General features: G+C 35.5%; 3 protein-coding genes across 4 annotated transcripts in view; 1 reads left to right on the forward strand and 2 right to left on the reverse strand.

Annotated features, from left to right (window-relative positions):
* Positions 1 to 2,152, forward strand: part of Hacl (2-hydroxyacyl-CoA lyase) — an 89,483-nt gene extending 87,331 nt beyond the window's left edge. For both annotated transcript variants that reach the window (XM_065511443.1, XM_065511442.1), the window contains 3 exons: positions 260 to 891; positions 957 to 1,564; positions 1,673 to 2,152. In XM_065511443.1, coding sequence (XP_065367515.1) covers positions 260 to 891; positions 957 to 1,564; positions 1,673 to 1,892 — 1,460 coding nt within the window. In that variant the 3' untranslated portion in view covers positions 1,893 to 2,152. The remainder of the gene's footprint in view (positions 1 to 259; positions 892 to 956; positions 1,565 to 1,672) is intronic.
* Positions 1,790 to 7,801, reverse strand: Efhc1.2 (EF-hand domain containing 1.2). Its single transcript, XM_065511441.1, has 6 exons — positions 7,663 to 7,801; positions 7,061 to 7,608; positions 5,306 to 5,576; positions 5,002 to 5,235; positions 4,422 to 4,937; positions 1,790 to 2,885 (listed from the first exon to the last, which is right to left on the reverse strand). Exons 1-6 carry the CDS (start codon positions 7,711 to 7,713, stop codon positions 2,229 to 2,231), a joined length of 2,277 nt encoding a protein of 758 aa, XP_065367513.1. The 5' UTR covers positions 7,714 to 7,801; the 3' UTR covers positions 1,790 to 2,228.
* Positions 7,802 to 13,385: 5,584 nt separating this feature from the next.
* LOC135960028 (alpha-amylase A-like) lies at positions 13,386 to 15,502 on the reverse strand. The gene is made up of 3 exons (XM_065511211.1): positions 15,218 to 15,502; positions 14,492 to 14,962; positions 13,386 to 14,287 (listed from the first exon to the last, which is right to left on the reverse strand). Exons 1-3 carry the CDS (start codon positions 15,407 to 15,409, stop codon positions 13,448 to 13,450), a joined length of 1,503 nt encoding a protein of 500 aa, XP_065367283.1. The 5' UTR covers positions 15,410 to 15,502; the 3' UTR covers positions 13,386 to 13,447.
* Between the last annotated feature and the right edge of the window lie 2,005 nt (positions 15,503 to 17,507).

A 17,507-nucleotide genomic window follows, 5' to 3' on the forward strand; every position in this document is an offset into this window, starting at 1 on the left:
GCGAAATAGAACCAAGGTTCTCAGAGCAAACCTTATTGCCAATAGCGTCAGTTTTCCGGATCAACTGTGTAGCATGGCATGAATTTATGAACCAGGAAACAATAGTTATAATCTATGCAGGAAACATTGTTTAGACTAAGAATAAATAAGTCAAATGGCTGTTTAGAAAAAATTCCACAAATAGAAATACAAAAAATGATCTTCCTTCCCTTTGAAATATGACTATAAAAAACATTAATTTTAAACATCTATTCTTCAGGTGGTATGGCTAATGCTCAAGTCAACTGTTGGCCCTTAATCGTTATTGGCGGCTCGACCAATCAAGATCACGAAGGTATTGGTGGTTTCCAAGAGTGCAATCAAGTTGAATTGTCACGTCCCTACTGCAAGTATGCGGCCCGCCCACCAACTGTGGCTCTCATTCCATTGCATGTCGAGAAAGCTGTACGTTATACAACTTATGGTCGTCCTGGTGTTGCCTATTTGGACTTCCCTGGCAATCTGTTGCAATCTAAAGCACCCGAGGAGAAAATCTACAAGACTTTAGCTTATCCCGTTGCTCCTTTGGCTTATCCTTCGCATGAGGATGTCATGAGAGCTGCCAATTTGTTGCGTTCGGCCAAACGTCCATTGGTTATTATTGGCAAGGGTGCCGCCTATTCTCATTCTGAAAATATTTTAAGACATTTTATTGAAAATACCAATTTGCCTTTCTTGCCGACACCCATGGGCAAGGGTGTGGTATCCGATACCGCTGACCAGTGTGTGTCTTCGGCACGTACGTTGGCCTTGCAAAAAGCTGATGTTGTTTTGTTGTTGGGTGCACGTTTGAATTGGATTTTGCATTTTGGCAAGCCACCACGCTTCGATCAGGATGTTAAATTTATACAAGTAAGTGTTTTTAATATAAGACTCTTTTAATACCTTATTTTAATTATAATAAATAAACTATACAGGTTGATGTTTGCGCTGAAGAATTGCACAATTCCGTCACTGCTTCCGTGGCTATACAATCGGACATTAAACCATTTGCCGAACATTTGTTCGAGCAAATGAATGCCATCAATTACCGTTTCTCCAACGACCATGACTGGTGGAAAACTTTGTCTGCCAAATGCAGACAAAATCGTGATGCCGTCCATCAAATGGCAATGGATACAGCTACGCCTCTCAACTACTATGCTGTTTTCCATCATTTGCGTGAACAGATTCCCAATGATGCCATCATTGTAAGTGAGGGTGCCAATACCATGGACATTGGTCGTTCTATGCTTTTGAATACATTGCCACGTCACCGTTTGGATGCCGGTACTTTTGGCACCATGGGTGTTGGTCCAGGTTTTGCCATTGCAGCCGCACTCTTCTGTCGTGACCGTTTCCCGGGCAAACGGGTGGTTTGTGTTGAAGGCGACAGTGCTTTTGGTTTCTCTGGTATGGAAATTGAGACCATGGTCCGTTATAACTTGCCCATCACTGTTGTTATTGTCAATAACAATGGTATTTATGGTGGCTTCGATCAGGACACTTTTGATTCCATTCGCAGTTCTGGCGATTTGACACAAGTGTAAGTATGATGTTTTAAATCTCAGAAAAATACTCAGTCAGAATTAAAATGTTGCAAATTCGAAAGCTTTTGTAAAGCTTATTAAACTTGTTCCTATATATTTTCTAGCACTCCACCATCCGCTTTGGGTGTTCAGGTTCACTACGAAGAGATGATGACAATGTTCGGCTTGAAAGGTCACTTCTGCAAGTCTATTCCCGAATTGCAAGCTGCCGTCAAAGAAGCACAAAAATTGAAAAATCAACCAACCATTATTAATGTGGCTATTAGCCCTGCATCTGACAGAAAACCACAATCGTTTAATTGGCTAACTGAATCCAAATTGTAAAAGAAATAAAACAAAAAAATAATAATCAAATTCTAAATGTAGCAGCTGGGTGGAATGGAGAGCTATTTGTAACACAATCCTTTTAATTGTTATAAATAAGTGTGATGTCATCTGTATTGTGACTGTGGAGTAAAAAAAATGTCTTAATACTTTAAAGTAATTGTGCATTAGAACGAAAATCATTCCTTTTTTTATATAGTTAATTATTAATTAATCATTTTTTGTTTTTAAAGTTTCACAATAAAAAGTGTTTTTAAGAATTTTTGTATAAAACATGAAGAATTTATTTAAGATAGTGAGTGCCTCATGGACAAATTACAAGGAATTTGATTTGCATTATTCACCATCCTTTTTGAGAGTCTCTTCCAAACCCAAATGATCTAGGAAACATTGGAAATTAATCAATCTACCTTTGTGCAAGAATGGAATTTTGGGACACAGCTCAAATGCTAAATTAACCGGAGTTATATCTGATGTCTTGCCACAACCCAAATCCAGGAAATTGAGAAAATCGCACACTTCTATTTCGTCACAATCATTTCTATTCAATACCATCATTATATTGTCGATTAGTTCCTGAGTGAATGGTAAGCGACAGCCTTTCAATACTGATCTCAATTTAACTTCAGCCAAAAATGCTTTATTCAAGGGATTAATATGGAATAAATGCTCTTTAAGCTCATCCATGGCATTCCATAAACTGCGTTTGAGTTCGAGATGTACAGCAGCTCGTATAGTGTCTCTATTACATGTGCTAGGAGGTATCTGTTCAGCTGAAAAATGACGACATAAGGTAATAATTTCATGATTGGTGATGTTATCACCCAAAGCATGGACCAGCGCTTGCTTTATAGTTTCGTAACCAACGAAGCGATTTACGTTATGATCGCCATCACCTCCATCCGTTAGACATTTGCATACGAAATCTTTGTAATTTTGGCGCAAAGCTTCTCGTACTTTGTTCATTATTGTTCTGACGTCGGCTAGAGGGAACTGTAAAATTAAACAGAGCCTTAGTGATACGAATATATAAGAAAATTGGAATGAGTTTCGTGTAGAATGTTAAGGATTTGAAGTATTCAGACTAATTTTCTGTATGGATTGTTTTGGATTAGAATCTGACACGTTTTCAGGAAAATTAATTGGAATCTGATTCATTTTCCTTATGGAAAAGAAAATGGATTAGAATCTGATTAATTTTCTCTATAGAAAAGAAAATGAATTAGAATCTGATTAATTTTCTCTATAGAAAATAAAATGGATTAGATTCTGATTAATTTTCTCTATTGAAAAGAAAATGGATTAGAATCTGATTAATTTTCACTATAGAAAATAAAATGGATTAGAATTTTGTGCATAGAAAATAAAATGGATTAGATGCGGATTAATTTTCCGTATAGAAAAGAAACTGGATCAGATATCTAATACATTTTCTGTATAGATATGAAAATGGATCAGAATCTGATTAATTTTTTGTATGGAAAAGAAAATTGATCAGATTCTGATCCGTATAGAAAAGAAAATGGATCAGATTCTGAGTAATTTTCCGTATAGAAAAGAAAATGTATTAGAATCTGATTGATTTTGTATACAGAAAAGAAAATGGATCAGAATATGATTAATTTTCTGTATGGAAAAGAAAATGGATTAGATGCGGATTAATTTTCCGTATAGAAAAGAAACTGGATCAGATATCTAATACATTTTCTGTATAGATATGAAAATGGATCAGAATCTGATTAATTTTTTGTATGGAAAAGAAAATTGATCAGATTCTGATCCGTATAGAAAAGAAAATGGATCAGATTCTGAGTAATTTTCCGTATAGAAAAGAAAATGTATTAGAATCTGATTGATTTTGTATACAGAAAAGAAAATGGATCAGAATATGATTAATTTTCTGTATGGAAAAGAAAATGGATTAGATTCGGATTAATTTTCCGTATAGAAAAGAAACTGGATCAGATATCTAATACATTTTCTGCACAGATATGAAAATGGATCAGAATCTGATTAATTTTTTGTATGGAAAAGAAAATTGATCAGATTCTGATCCGTATAGAAAAGAAAATGGATCAGATTCTGAGTAATTTTCCGTATAGAAAAGAAAATGGATTATAATCTGATTAATTTTCCGTATAGAAAAGAAAATGAATTAGAATCTAATTCATTTTGTGCATAGAAAAGAAAATGGATCAGAATATGATTAATTTTCTGTATGGAAAAGAAAATTGAACAGAATCTGATCCATATAGAAAAGAAAATGGCTCAGATTCTGAGTAATTTTCCGTATAGAAAAGAAAATGAATCAGATTCGAATTAATTTTCCATAAAGATATGAAAATTGATCAGAATCTGATTCATTTTGGGTATAAAAAAGAAACTTTATCAGAATCTGATTAATTTCCGTATGGAAAAAGGATCAGAATCTGATTCTTTTTCGATATTCAAAAGAATGTGATTAATTTTTAAAATACAACATTTTTCTTATAAATAGTGCTTATGTTTTATAAAAATTCACTTTCTCACCTGATTAGGATGATGTTCCATATAAATTAAAGTATACTCATCAGCCGATACTATATGGAATATATGATCCTTCAAACTGACAGTGCCACCAATATAGAAATTATACGGCTGATAATATTGTGGTCTTCTGGGAGTGAATTTCATTTGACCCGGCAATTGTATGCGGGTACGTTTTAAAAATTCACCACCCAAGAAACCAGAGTTTCTGGCAGCAATTTCAAATATTTGTATTGTATCATCCGACAAATAATAGGAAATAATAAAAACTCGCTCACAATTCTCCTTAATGGTCGAAAGCATTTTGGCTCCGAAACGCAGAACATAACGATCCAATTGTATGAATTTCTTAAAATCAGCTTGAGGTGGTTTGGGTTCCACCGAAGTGCAATTACCCTCGGAATCTTCATACGAACCCCAACCATTGTAAGGAGGTAAAATACGTTGACGTGGTTTAGCAGGCACAAAATCGTCTGAACGTGAGGGCACCTGAGCTGGACTGAAATCTTCTATGCCATACTATTAAAGGGAAGAAAAGAGCAGATTTAAAACGTTTTACAAATTATTTTATATTTCAACTTACTTTTTTGCGGTAATAATTTCTGGTGAATTCATCGCAATCGGTTAAAACCACTGCTCTGCCATAAACATTTAATACCGTACCAATTTGTAAATCTTTATCAGAGTAATATAAGGTTTCTTTGCGTCCAGCATCTAGAGGATCGGTTACATAGCGTACATTACGCATATTGGTGCCCAATACATTTAACAAACTTTGGGGAGTTTGTTGACCCGGTAAAGGTAGACCACTAAACTCCTAAAGAGGTAAGAAATAATTGTGTTAACAGTTTTAATAATGTAATTAAAATCTTATATGTTTTGGCTACCCTGGGCAATTTGGTTCTTTTCAAAAATGTTGAGGGTCCCTCTCGACCCGAATTACGAGGAAAATGTTCTTTGATATCTATGGTATCGTCTGATAGATAGTAACACACTTCTAGTTTCCTTACATCCCCAAATTCAGAACGATCATCCCAGTAGCCCTGGAATTTTAAAACCATTCTATCGTATTCTAAAAATTGTGCAAATGAATGTTTCTTTTGAATGGGGTTGCTTATTTTAATGCCAGATCTTTTACGCATTTCTGTGGAGGGATCTCTGAAAAGAATAGAAAACCATAATAATAAATTAGTTGTAAGACAGTTTTGTTACTAAAAGATTTTTAATTGATATTTTAAATCATGAATTCAGAAATTGGTTGACAGTGTTTAACATTAATTTCTATGTTCGGCGAGACCTGGTTTATTTATTATCAGCCCAATTATGAATAAAAATTCAGCGCGAGTTTTTTCCCTTTTCTCATTTTTCATATTCAAAATCAATGGGAAAAAAACTCCCGGGGAACAAACTAGCGCGGAATTTTGTATTCATAATTGGGCTGTATAACGACGTTAGTTTCAAGTAAATAACCCAACTTTTTGTAGAAGGTCTGAAAAATCTTGAAAAAAACTCTATCAGCCCAATCATTAATAAAAAATCCGCTGGACGCTTTTTCCCTTTTTAAATTTTTCCTATTCAAATTCAGTGTTAACAAGTAAGAAAGTATGGTCGGTCAAGTCCAACCATATAATACCCTACACTAAGTAAAAGAGCAAAAACATTTTTCTTTTAAAATTTCAATAATTTATATTTTTGAGTGATTTTCGGAAGTGGGCCTTATATGGGGGCTATGACCAATTATGGGCCGATCACCATGAAATTAGGTCGTGTGATTTATGTCTATATGAAAGTTTACTATGTTGAATTTTGTGAGTATACCAACATTTTTAAGCGATGTATGCACGTTAAAGTGATTTTCGGAAGCGGGTCTATATGGGAGCTATGACTGATTATGGACCGATCGTAACAAAATTTGGTGACATGAATTTTGTATATGTAAAACTTATTTGGAGCGCAACTTGTGGAGATACATTAATAAATTAAACATTTATGACCGATAAAGTCCAATTTCGGAAGGACATTTGTATGGTGGCTAGGTGAAATAATGGACCGATTTCAGCCAGTTTCAATAGGCTTGGTCCTTGGGCCGAAAAAATAATATGTACCAAATTTGATCGAAATATCTTCAAAATTGAGACCTGTTCTCTGCGTTTACATGGACATCCAGCCAGACGGACGGACATCGTCTAATCGACTCAGAAAGTGATTCTAAGTCGATCGGTATACTTTAAGGTGGGTGTTAGACTAATTTTTGGGCGTTACAAACATCTGCACAAACGCATTATACCCTCCCCACTATGGTGGTGTAGGGTATAAAAATGGGAAAAGGGAAAAAACTCCCGCGGATTTTTTATTCATGATTGGGCTGTATAAGTAAATATCTAAATAAAGGTAGTGTACAACCAAGAAATTCAACTTTAATTTAACGTATAATACGATGTTCAATCGTCCGGAGAAATTAGCTGAAAACCGGACTGTCAGGTGAATATAGCAATCCGACTTGTTTCTTTTTGAATGTGTTGGTATTCGGACAAAATTTAGACCTTATTCTTTAGTCGACAATATAGAATAACAATAAATTTTGCTTGTACACAAACTTATAAATTACACATGATAAAAATACCAAATAAAAATTAACTTACACTGGTTCATCCACTGGATCTGGCACTGGTATACCAGACTTATTGAGAAAATGACGCGTGAATTTATCACATGACGTTATATGATAAACCCTATCGAATATCTCGATTGTGGTATCAACATTTAAATCTAAAATCGATATAAAATCCATTTGACAAGGTGCCGGTTTCGGTATGCGTTGACGATGTACCAAACATCCTTGTGGTATACCGGAATTTTTAACCTTAGGTTCGATTATCTGTATAGTGCCATCTTCCAAGTAATACATTATCTTAACTTTTCTCACTTGATAGGGGCAGTGATAGACTTCTTGAAGAGTTTCCTTAAAGTAGGCATTGAAACAAAGCACTTGTTTGTCGTAAGCTATCCAAGGTGGTAGTTTAGGTCCAACTTTGGGTGGATATATTGAAGGTATTTGCACGGGTGGACAATTAGGATCGACAATCATACCAGTGGCATCTACTAAACCTGGTGGCTTACGATCCGACAACATGCTAACGCCTTTATGGTGCATAAGATGTTGATGTTTGGGAAAGTGGGTTTTGGTTATCTAGAAATGGAAAGTATTTAAAAAAATTCTAAATAAAATCATAATTTTACTTACATCTCTAAATACCGTGCCCGGTAAAAAAGGCATGCCCGGTATACGCAACATTTTTATATCTTTGAAAATTCTTTATGAATATTATAAATAAGTATTTTTAAAGTTATTTCAAAATATAGTTTTCCCGTTAGTATATTCGTTTTATTTTTGTTTGAAAAGAAAAATTATAGAACAAACAAATTGTGAAAATTTGAAATTTCTATAGTATTGCCAAGGCTTGTTTTAAGGTTGCTAGGGATCAATGTTGTTATTATAGGAATATGTACCCCTATTCTGAAAGTGTTTGTTCAAAGTTCAGGTTATTGTTTCCAAGGTAATAACCACTTATTTTGTTTGAAAATCAAGATATTAATGTTTTATTGAAAAAAAATAAAGAATGATTTTTGACAATTTTCAAGAAATTGCAAGTTTAGGTTTCAGCCTTTATTAACTGTATAAATTCAAAGGGTTCCATTATAAAAAATAAACATAAAATGCACTGGTTTTGTACTTCTTAATCCATTTGTTATTTTAATTATAACTTTTTTTATAAAACGGATAAACAACACCTAACTTTTGAAATCTGTGATAACGAACAGTATTCGAATAGATACTTAAAATAAAGGAGAAACTGTCTTGCAAATGATAGTCTCATTCTAATGAAAAGCACATTATTATCACCCAACATCAAGGAAGATCAGCACTTTTCGACCAAACGTGCAAGACGATTTCGATAAAAAAAAAACAATTAAAAAAGTATATTCGGTCAAACCCTACACTTAGAAAATGAGCAGAAATATTTTTTTTTTAAAATTTCAATAATTTATTTTTGTGAGTCTTTATGGGAGCTATGACCAATTATGAAACGATCGCCATGAAATTTGAAACATATTTATATACATATATATATTTTTTTTTAACTTTTTATTTATTTATTGAATCTGCCTATATCATTAGGCCTAACAATAAGTGATTAAATCTTATTACTAAAATTAAAACTAATTGCTCTCTAAAGAGAGCATTGCTTAATGCATGGACCTCATCTTAGCGTAGTGGTAGATCTCCTCTACAAAGCCTTGATCTGGTTTGGCTCTGTGCGAGAAGCCGTGCATGCACCCGTCATGGTCCTAAGAATTTTCGACTGGGACCTCTGTATAAGCTCAATACTGGAATTACTGGCCGTTCCCCACAATTGGATTCCATATGTCCAAATTGGTTTTAAAATGATTTTATACAGGGTGACTCTATAGTCCAGACTTAACTTTGATTGGTCACTTATTAACCAGTGAAGGCTAGATGCTTTTAACTTCATGTGAAGTCTCTTGGTTTCTAAATGACGGCGCCAAGTAAGTCTTCTATCTAAGTGAATACCAAGGTATGTAACATAATTGGACTGAGGTATATTAACATTGTTAAGTGTGACAGGTGGACAGCATCCCCTCCTCAGTGTGAACGTAACATGTTTGCTTTTTAACTCATTTACACGTATTCTCCATTTGTTTAACCATGTTTCCACACATCTTAAGTAGCCATCTAGTATACTAGATGCTATATATGGGTTTTCATGCGAGCTAATAATTGCGGTGTCATCAGCAAATGTAGAAATAGTCAATTCATCGCTCTTAGGCAAATCAGAGGTGTAATTCAAATAGAGGGTAGGTCCAAGAACACTTCCTTGTGGTACTCCTGCTCCAATCCTATATTCTCTTGTCACGTAATCGTTGTACTTAACTGTAAATATACGGTCCGATAGATAAGATTCCAATAGTTTATGAGTAGATGGTGGCAGCAAACATTTTATTTTATATACCAGGCCTTTGTGCCATACTTTGTCGAAGGCTTGAGCGACATCCAAAAATATAGCTGAACAATATTTCTTTAATTCAAAGAATTTTCTTATCTCTCCGGTTATACGATTACTTGTTCGATTGTTCCGTGGCGTTCCCGGAAACCAAATTGATGAACTGGGACTATATTTTTCTCATTTAAAAATGGTATGATTTTCTTTTGAAACACTTTTTCGAACAGTTTCGATAAGCAAGGAAGCAAGCTTATTGGTTTATAGGAGGATGGTACGGTCAAGTCTTTACCTGGCTTTGGTATCATTATTATCTGAGAAGTTTTCCAATTTGTCGGAAAAACTCCATGTTTAAAGATCGCATTAAATATTGTAGACAGCACAATTATTGCCAAACTCGGTAGGTTTTTAATCATAGTAGGTGTAACAGAATCATTTCCAGGTGATTTTCTTAATATTATATTATCCTTGATTACTTCGTTAATGTCTTCTGGGCTTATAGCTAATATGTCATCATTAGATAATGTCGACACAGGTGGCTCTTCAAGTTCAAAAACAGTTGTTGGCGAGTTTGGTTGAAAGACTGTACTTAAGTGATCGGCAAATATTTTAGTCTTTTCCTCCGTGCTGCGAGCCCACTTATATTTAATAGTTTTTTAATACTAAAATTTTAAAGAGTTTTATGCTCGTTAACCACTGTGATATGTAAGTTATCCTGGAACCTGAACATTCAGAACAGGATTAACAAACCTATGTGGCTATCTACATAGCCACATAGAGGGCAATTGGTACTAACTGAGGTATTGGGCCGAAGGGTATCAATTGGATCTTCAAGGCAGTTGTTAAACCCATTTTGTTCTATGGAGTACCAGTTGATTAGGTGTTGATACAAATGGCTCTCAACTCTGCTGTGAGAATGAATGCTGGATGCTCGTGGACTAAAAAGGGCGTTGGGCACTCTAAGATACTGAATGCAATGTCGACTATTGCATCGCAAAACCATTTTTTGACATGTAATTCCATATTATAATTCCGAACACGGGTATATGGTTTCTCGGTAGGGGGTGGAGTCCCCTGACGATGTCATAGGGGTATATACTGACTGTTCTAAAAGGGGTAATTAGATCGGTGGAGGTTTCTTCTAACTGTTATCTAACTTCTGCACTGCTCCTCAGGCGGAAATTACTGCCATAAAACGTGCAACCAATTGGCTAAAGTATTATCGAATATCTGGAGATATATGTATGTATATTTTCTGAACATATAAGGGAACATATCTTTGGAACACCCTTCATCTCGTATTTAGATGAGTTATCAAGTATAGATCTAAGACGCATCCACTCTTCATCAGAGAATCTGGTTGGTTCACCTTGGAAACCAACCAACATTTTTAAGAGTTTTATTCTCGCTAAAGTAATTTTGGATGTGGACTTTATGTGGAAGCTATGTTCAATTATGAATTGATCTGCACAAAATGTTTAGGAGAAATTTATTTTTATATAAAACTCATTTGTGGAAAAATGTGTGTGGATATCTTTATAAATCAAGCATATAAAGTCCTATTTCGGGAGGACAATTGTATGGGCTTCGTCCTTGGGCCGAAATTAATATATGTGTCAAATTTTATTGAAATATAATACCCTCCCCAATACGGTGGTGTAGGGTATAACAATAACTAGTTTAGTTTGGAAGGGGTGTACACTTCCACTCCGAGACCATAAGGTCCATTGCGATTCCCTTCAAGAGTATATAGTGAACAAAGAAGATGAAAAAGAACAATGCAAATCTGCATAGAGAAAACAAATTTTTTTGCGGATTTGAAATCACTGTAGATCGTTCTTTAAAAAGCCAACCTATTCCCCTGATAAAACCTAGTATGTTACTCAGTTTACAGCCAGCAACACTACCGAGTACAATAAGAAATCTGTTTCCTAGGCATTTAAATCTATGACTCTGTAGTCTGGAGCAGTTGCACATAATGTGCTCTACCCTACAGAAATCCTGTGTGCCATTATCCCATTTGCCTATCAAGGCCCCAATTGAGGTGTGATCAGTTATCACTCCTATTAGAATCCTGTGTCTTCACCTATCCAACTAAATCAGTGTTTTGGTTGCATTTGCATTCAGTTTTTGCCAAAAGGCCCGTCCTACTGCTCCAGGATTGGTTGGTGAAGTCACGGATTCTTTCAAATATTAGCCTGTAGTAGTGACATATAGGACTTTTTACCGCCCGTTCCCTAGTACCATGATCTAAATCAGAACCATGTCTGGCCAGTTCATCTGCTACCTCATTATTGAGTAGTGTACCAATAACTCCTCGAGAGCTCTCCTACAGTCTTCCACTAAGCTGGAATGTATTAAATGATATTTCAGAGTCTTAAGTGCCGCCTGACTGTCCACATATATAGTCATTACAGACCCCTCATTGACGTGTGCCTTTTTCAAATCTGTGCCTTTCCAAATCGCGAAGATCTCTGCCTGGAAGACACTGCACTCGAGTCTATATTAACGTTTGATATCCTTGATACCCCGGCCCCTGTACCAGAGTCCATCTTGGATCCAACACAATTATTCCTATTGGGAAACTCTATTGGGGGTGAGGCACCGAAGTTAATGATCGTGACCCTATTATCAGAAACTCCAGATGGAATGATGTCCTGACCGATAAGACCTGTCTCATGCAGTATCCTAGTGTGACCTATCCGCAAAGGTTTCACTAAAGAACACTCAAATAGCCTGAGAAAGTTCCTTGGTGCAAAACTCTCAACATAATTCTCAATGGGTATAGGATTACATCCAAGGCCGCCTGTGGGGTGCTACCAATGACACCTGTTATACACAGACAAGCACACCTTTGAACTTTGTTGAGTATAATCCTATAACTACGTATCCTCATTGCCTCCCACCACAACAATTTGTGCCAATTAAGTTCCTGCATGTATAGTAGGCATTAAGGCCCTTCTTAAATCTCTCCTGAGTATTTATTTTCCATGACAATTTGTTGTCAAGGAAGGTTCCTAAATAGTTGGCTGCCCCTGATAAAATCAGCTCAACGCCGTCTAATTTCGGCAAATTGAAACTATCCACCTTGTATTTCCAGGTAAATAGCACCAATTCTGTTTTTGATGGGTTTACTACCAACCCGTTAGTTTTTGCCCAGAATAAGAGATCGCCAAGCGCTTCCTGCATGATGTCACTGATAGTGGAGAGAAACTTTCCTTTAATTAAAATCACCACGTCATCCGCATAGGCGACTAGAGAGTGCGCTTCATGGTGGGTTGTATAGAGCACATTTTGAATCATAGGGAATATATTTTAGCTGCGTTTTTGAATATAGATGGAGCCTTTAATAACATAAGGATAGAGGCTATGAATGAATCCCTACATTAGTGATACTTAGGGTTAAAAATTTCATCAATATTCTACTTCAAAGTCACCTATTTTTGGATTCGTACAAAATATTGATTTTAAATTGTTTAAATAAAGAATTTGTTTTTAGTGAACTAACTTAAATTGAATTTGAAGCAACCGATCCTGCCAAATGTAAATTAATTGTGCTTCCTTAGTTCGTTCTTACTTTATACGATAATAAGGCCTGACTATCGGTTATTACAATAATCCTTGTACCCCTAAAACTTATATGAATACTTACATATGTTGTAAATTTCCACCTGAAAGATTGAGGAATATTTTCTCATATGAATGGCAGTTTGAAAATTTGGACCATTAACGACTGCATCAGTTTCACAAAACTTCAGCAGTCACCACATGCTACCATGTTTGGTTAGTCCATTGTTCGGTATAAGGGGCGCAAAAGAGAAATTCGAAAAGAAAGTGTGTTGAAATACATTGAAAATTCACACTATTCCCTCTAAAATCAAAATACGAAGTACCCCCCTGTTTAGAAATCATTCATCTCTTAAACCTTTAACTAAACTACAATCCGTTGGTTTAAATTTTTATAAAATTTATCACTTTTTATTCATCTCTTATTAATTAATACAAAATTTACAATTTTGAATCAGCATGTATGGCCAAAACACCATCTTCCTCCGAGGTGCGAATTGTAATCGTAGCACGACCATCAGAACCAACCACTACCGATTTGCCAGTACATTTCGAACCAGATTTCAAACCCGAAATCACATCACAATAAGTACCCGCTGGCAAACACGTTTGCAGAGAAGTATTCAAATCGTACGAATCACCATTGAGAGCAATGAAACCCTTATTGCCACGACAGAAAGCTATTTGATTGCTGCCATTATCCCACCAATTTTGAATGGCTGCCGAACCAACGACATTCTTAAAACCAACCATATTGTAGATTTGACGCCAACGATGTTCACAAATCCAACCGCCACTGCAGGAGTTGTCGGCATTGAAAGTGGGCGAGCGTATAGTGTTGCCATCGGTGGTGGGTGGACCCTGATCGGTGTTGTCAAAGGCAAAGGAGGACATGATGCGCGTAATGCCAAAGGGATGAGCCAACATGAAGGCGGTAGCCATTTTATATTGTTTGGCTGTTTTGTAAGTGAGTACATCAGCACCGCCAGCACCATGACCACGTTGATTGTCGTGATTGTCAACGAATACCAAAGAACGATCGGAGGGCATGAAACCCCAAGCTGTACCCCAGTTAACCAACCAACGTAGTTGATCTTTACCACGGAATACCTTGCCAATCGAATCGGAATGTCTGAATTCGGTGACGGTGCCCAAGTCGGTGTATTCAAACTTGGAAATGGCTTCACCGCCCATATCTATGACTTCTTGGGTAAGGAAGGGTCGGCTGTTGGCCGCAAAACCATGGGCTGTGTTCAAGTTGTTCAAACGACTGTAGATAACCTGTTGCAAAGTGGAAGAAATACGAAATTTTATTGAGTTTTGTGTACTAATGTTGCTCACTTGGTGTTGAACAATTTTACAAATATTTTTCCTTCCATGTTTGATTCGGGCCTGATCCGGAAACATGAACGGAAATTCTCTCGGTGTTTCAAAATCAGGGGTTTAGTTTGATTTAAAACTTTTGAATTAAACAATTTAACTTACCTTCAAATCTTTAGGCCACATATGTTTGGCAGCATCCACACGGAAACCAGCCACACCCAAAGATATCAATTTATTCATAAATTCAACAACACGATCTTGAACCCAAGATTTGCTTTGATCTAAATCCTTTAAACCGACCAATTCACAATTGCGCACTTGATTCACATCATTGTAGTTGTTAATGCCGCAGGTAGAATGGAAATCCGTGGACGAGAAAGGAACAGCAGGGAAACTCTTGCTATTGGGATCGGCAGTAGAGCCTCCAGTGCCCACAACTGAACCATGACTGGCAGCCATATGATTGAAAACAATATCCACATAAATACGAACACCTACGTTGTTACAACGCTTGACCATGCTGGCGAATTGGGCTTCATTGCCGGAACGTGTAACCAAGAGATAAGAGACGGGTTGATAACGCTCCCACCAAGGACGATTGGCCACCACGACATTTTCATTGACTGGAGAAACCTTAGATTAAAAAGAAATACACATTTTTGTATAAATACTTATTAGAATTTTTCGTTTGAAATCCATTCATAGGATACTTTGCAATCTGGGACCGAATTATCGTATTCGAGATCCAATAAGCAATCGTATTGAAATTATAATAAAATGTACTAAATTTCTTGCTTGATATCGAATACCATAATCTTAAATAAGGAATTTACGATCGATTTTACTCGATATCGAATGCGTTAATTCGGCACCAGTTTCTTTACTTACTTGTACACCAGCAAAACCCTTGGGTCCCAGGAAATTTTCACACTCATTGGCAATATCATCCCATTTCCATTCGAATAAGTGCACTATGGTATTTCTGCCCGCTGCATAATTGGGATTAAACTGGCCACTAATCAATTGACTAGATATGGCCAAGAGCAAAATAATGCTCAAATTTATTTTTGTTATAAACATGTTCGTGTCTCCAACACTAAATGCTTCTAAGGTCTAGTGCACAGCTTGTTTATATACCCTCTGCTACTGATCAGTTTGGTTTCACTTTATTCGTAAGTTTGACAAGATAGTAAATGATTTGTGATGCGCTATATAGCGTAGTTGGTTGTGTGTAAAATTGTTTTTATTGGGTATTGGGAGTAGTTGAACGAACAGCTAAATCGTTGAAATTCTCCCGAAACCCGAGAAGTTTGATTAGATAAATATTATTGATTTCCAACTTGCTGCATATTGTTTATAAATAGTAATAACACAATTATAATATTTTTGTTTTGTAAATATTTAAATTTTGCAATGTTTTTTTTTTATTATTTCCCTGACTAAAGTGTTTCAGTTACTCATCACTTGAGTTCGCTATTTGATAAGATTTTCGCTATTAGTAATTTATGATCTGAAATTGATATGTTTGGTATTAAAAATAAGTAATTTATGTTTAATATTATCTGGTAGATAAAGGTGGTTTTTTAAGCCCGATAGAACTTACGAAAGGGTTAACTCTGCTCACTTTTTGACATTTATCACTCAGAAATTTAAAAATTTTGTCATGATTTGGTCCGCGTTTTTATAAATATAGGGCAAGGCGAATTTACTGTACAGGTGGCGTTGATATTACAACAAGTACAACATTGCAAAAACAACATTGTGTTTTACTGCTGCTTGAGGGGCAAATGTGTCAAAAGCAGCAAAACAAAAATAATAATAAATTTAATAAAAATAAAAAAATATTTTTAAAATGTTTTCCAATGAAAAACAAGAGACAGCTCCAACAAGAACATATCTCCAAGAAGTATTTGCTCCAGAATATTCAATTATGGGTGCGAAGAAGAAATGTGCGACCTTGACAGTCGAGAAACAGAGATTTTGTTCTTTTTGCTAGTTGTGATAATGATAAGAAGCCGCAAAACGGGCCGTGTTACAATGATAAACTATTTTTCCTCATCATTCTTCTTCACAAAAGTAGCAAATGTGATTTTATGGGCTTTCATGCGGTACGGAATCCTAGCCGTGTAAATTTTACATCCATTTTGGCCGAAATATCGGCTGAGTACAATTTGGAATAATTGATGTAGGCCTTTTCCCGAAATTGCTCAAAAGTATCGCATCTCGGATTGCGGTTTCTCACGTCAGCTGATGCTAAAGGCATCAGCCATGGGAGCCACGTTTGGTCTTAACAATTTGTACAAACAATGATTAGAGAATTCAATACCTGTCAAGGCAGCCAAACAAACGGCTTCTATTAAAAAGGCCCAATAAATAAAGGAGAAAACACTTCATAAATTTAATATCTTCATTATATTGTGATTTGTTTTTTATTATAGACTCTTGGACAATTAATTTCTTTGAAGCTAAAAAAGTAAACAAAACAGTTTTTTACATAAAATAAATTCGTTTTGTAAACAACTTTTGACAAGTTTGCCCTCAAGGCGAAACAAAAAAAGTAGATCAACTGTGCTGTTAAAGCCACCTGTAAAGTAAATTCGCCTTGATATAGGGCGTACTTTTGTTAGACAACTAAATTGACAATAATATACAAGAGCTTTCAGAGCAATATCGATTATGGATCCAAAAATAAAGGATTTTCAATTTTTTTTTTATTTTTTTTTCTATCATCAGTACACTTAAAAAATATTACAATTTTTATATTTACAAGCTTGAGGTTTAACTTAAAATAAGTATTGCAGCAAATACAGGCCTGTTTATAATAAGATACTTGCAAATTTAAATAAATTGATACAACTTAGGGGAGAAAAGATAGAGGAAAAAACCCTGAGGATTTTCAATTTAAAAATTCAAATAATAGTAGATTTTTGCTGTTTTTTGGGCGAAAAGATGACTTAAATCTTTTTTATTAAAAAAAACCTTCTTTAAGAACATAGAACAATTTTTATGCTTTTCTTTAAGTTATCTTTACGGAGAATATTTAGTTATAAAAAACATGTCCTATTTTTCGAGTATGACGCCCCTACGCCCAGTGGAATTTGAACTATTTTTCATCAAAATTTCAACTTAAAGCCACTTGTTCTAAAATCCCAAAGTTGGGATCAGAAAACGGTAAGCA

Source organism: Calliphora vicina, chromosome 5, assembly GCF_958450345.1.
Source record: "Calliphora vicina chromosome 5, idCalVici1.1, whole genome shotgun sequence".
NCBI lineage: Eukaryota > Metazoa > Arthropoda > Insecta > Diptera > Calliphoridae > Calliphora > Calliphora vicina.

Bases quoted from the DNA above. Each gene is read 5' to 3' on its own strand.
- Efhc1.2 (XM_065511441.1), bottom strand. From the start codon at position 7,713: ATGTTGCGTATACCGGGCATGCCTTTTTTACCGGGCACGGTATTTAGA. The intron at 5,236-5,305 runs GTAGCCAAAACA...TTACCTCTTTAG, and splicing joins AAAGAACCAAATTGCCCAGG to GAGTTTAGTGGTCTACCTTT. The intron at 2,886-4,421 runs GTGAGAAAGTGA...TTAATTTTACAG, and splicing joins TGGAACATCATCCTAATCAG to TTCCCTCTAGCCGACGTCAG.
- LOC135960028 (XM_065511211.1), bottom strand. From the start codon at position 15,409: ATGTTTATAACAAAAATAAATTTGAGCATTATTTTGCTCTTGGCCATA. The intron at 14,963-15,217 runs GTAAGTAAAGAA...TTTTAATCTAAG, and splicing joins AGGGTTTTGCTGGTGTACAA to GTTTCTCCAGTCAATGAAAA. The intron at 14,288-14,491 runs GTAAGTTAAATT...ACTTTGCAACAG, and splicing joins TGTGGCCTAAAGATTTGAAG to GTTATCTACAGTCGTTTGAA.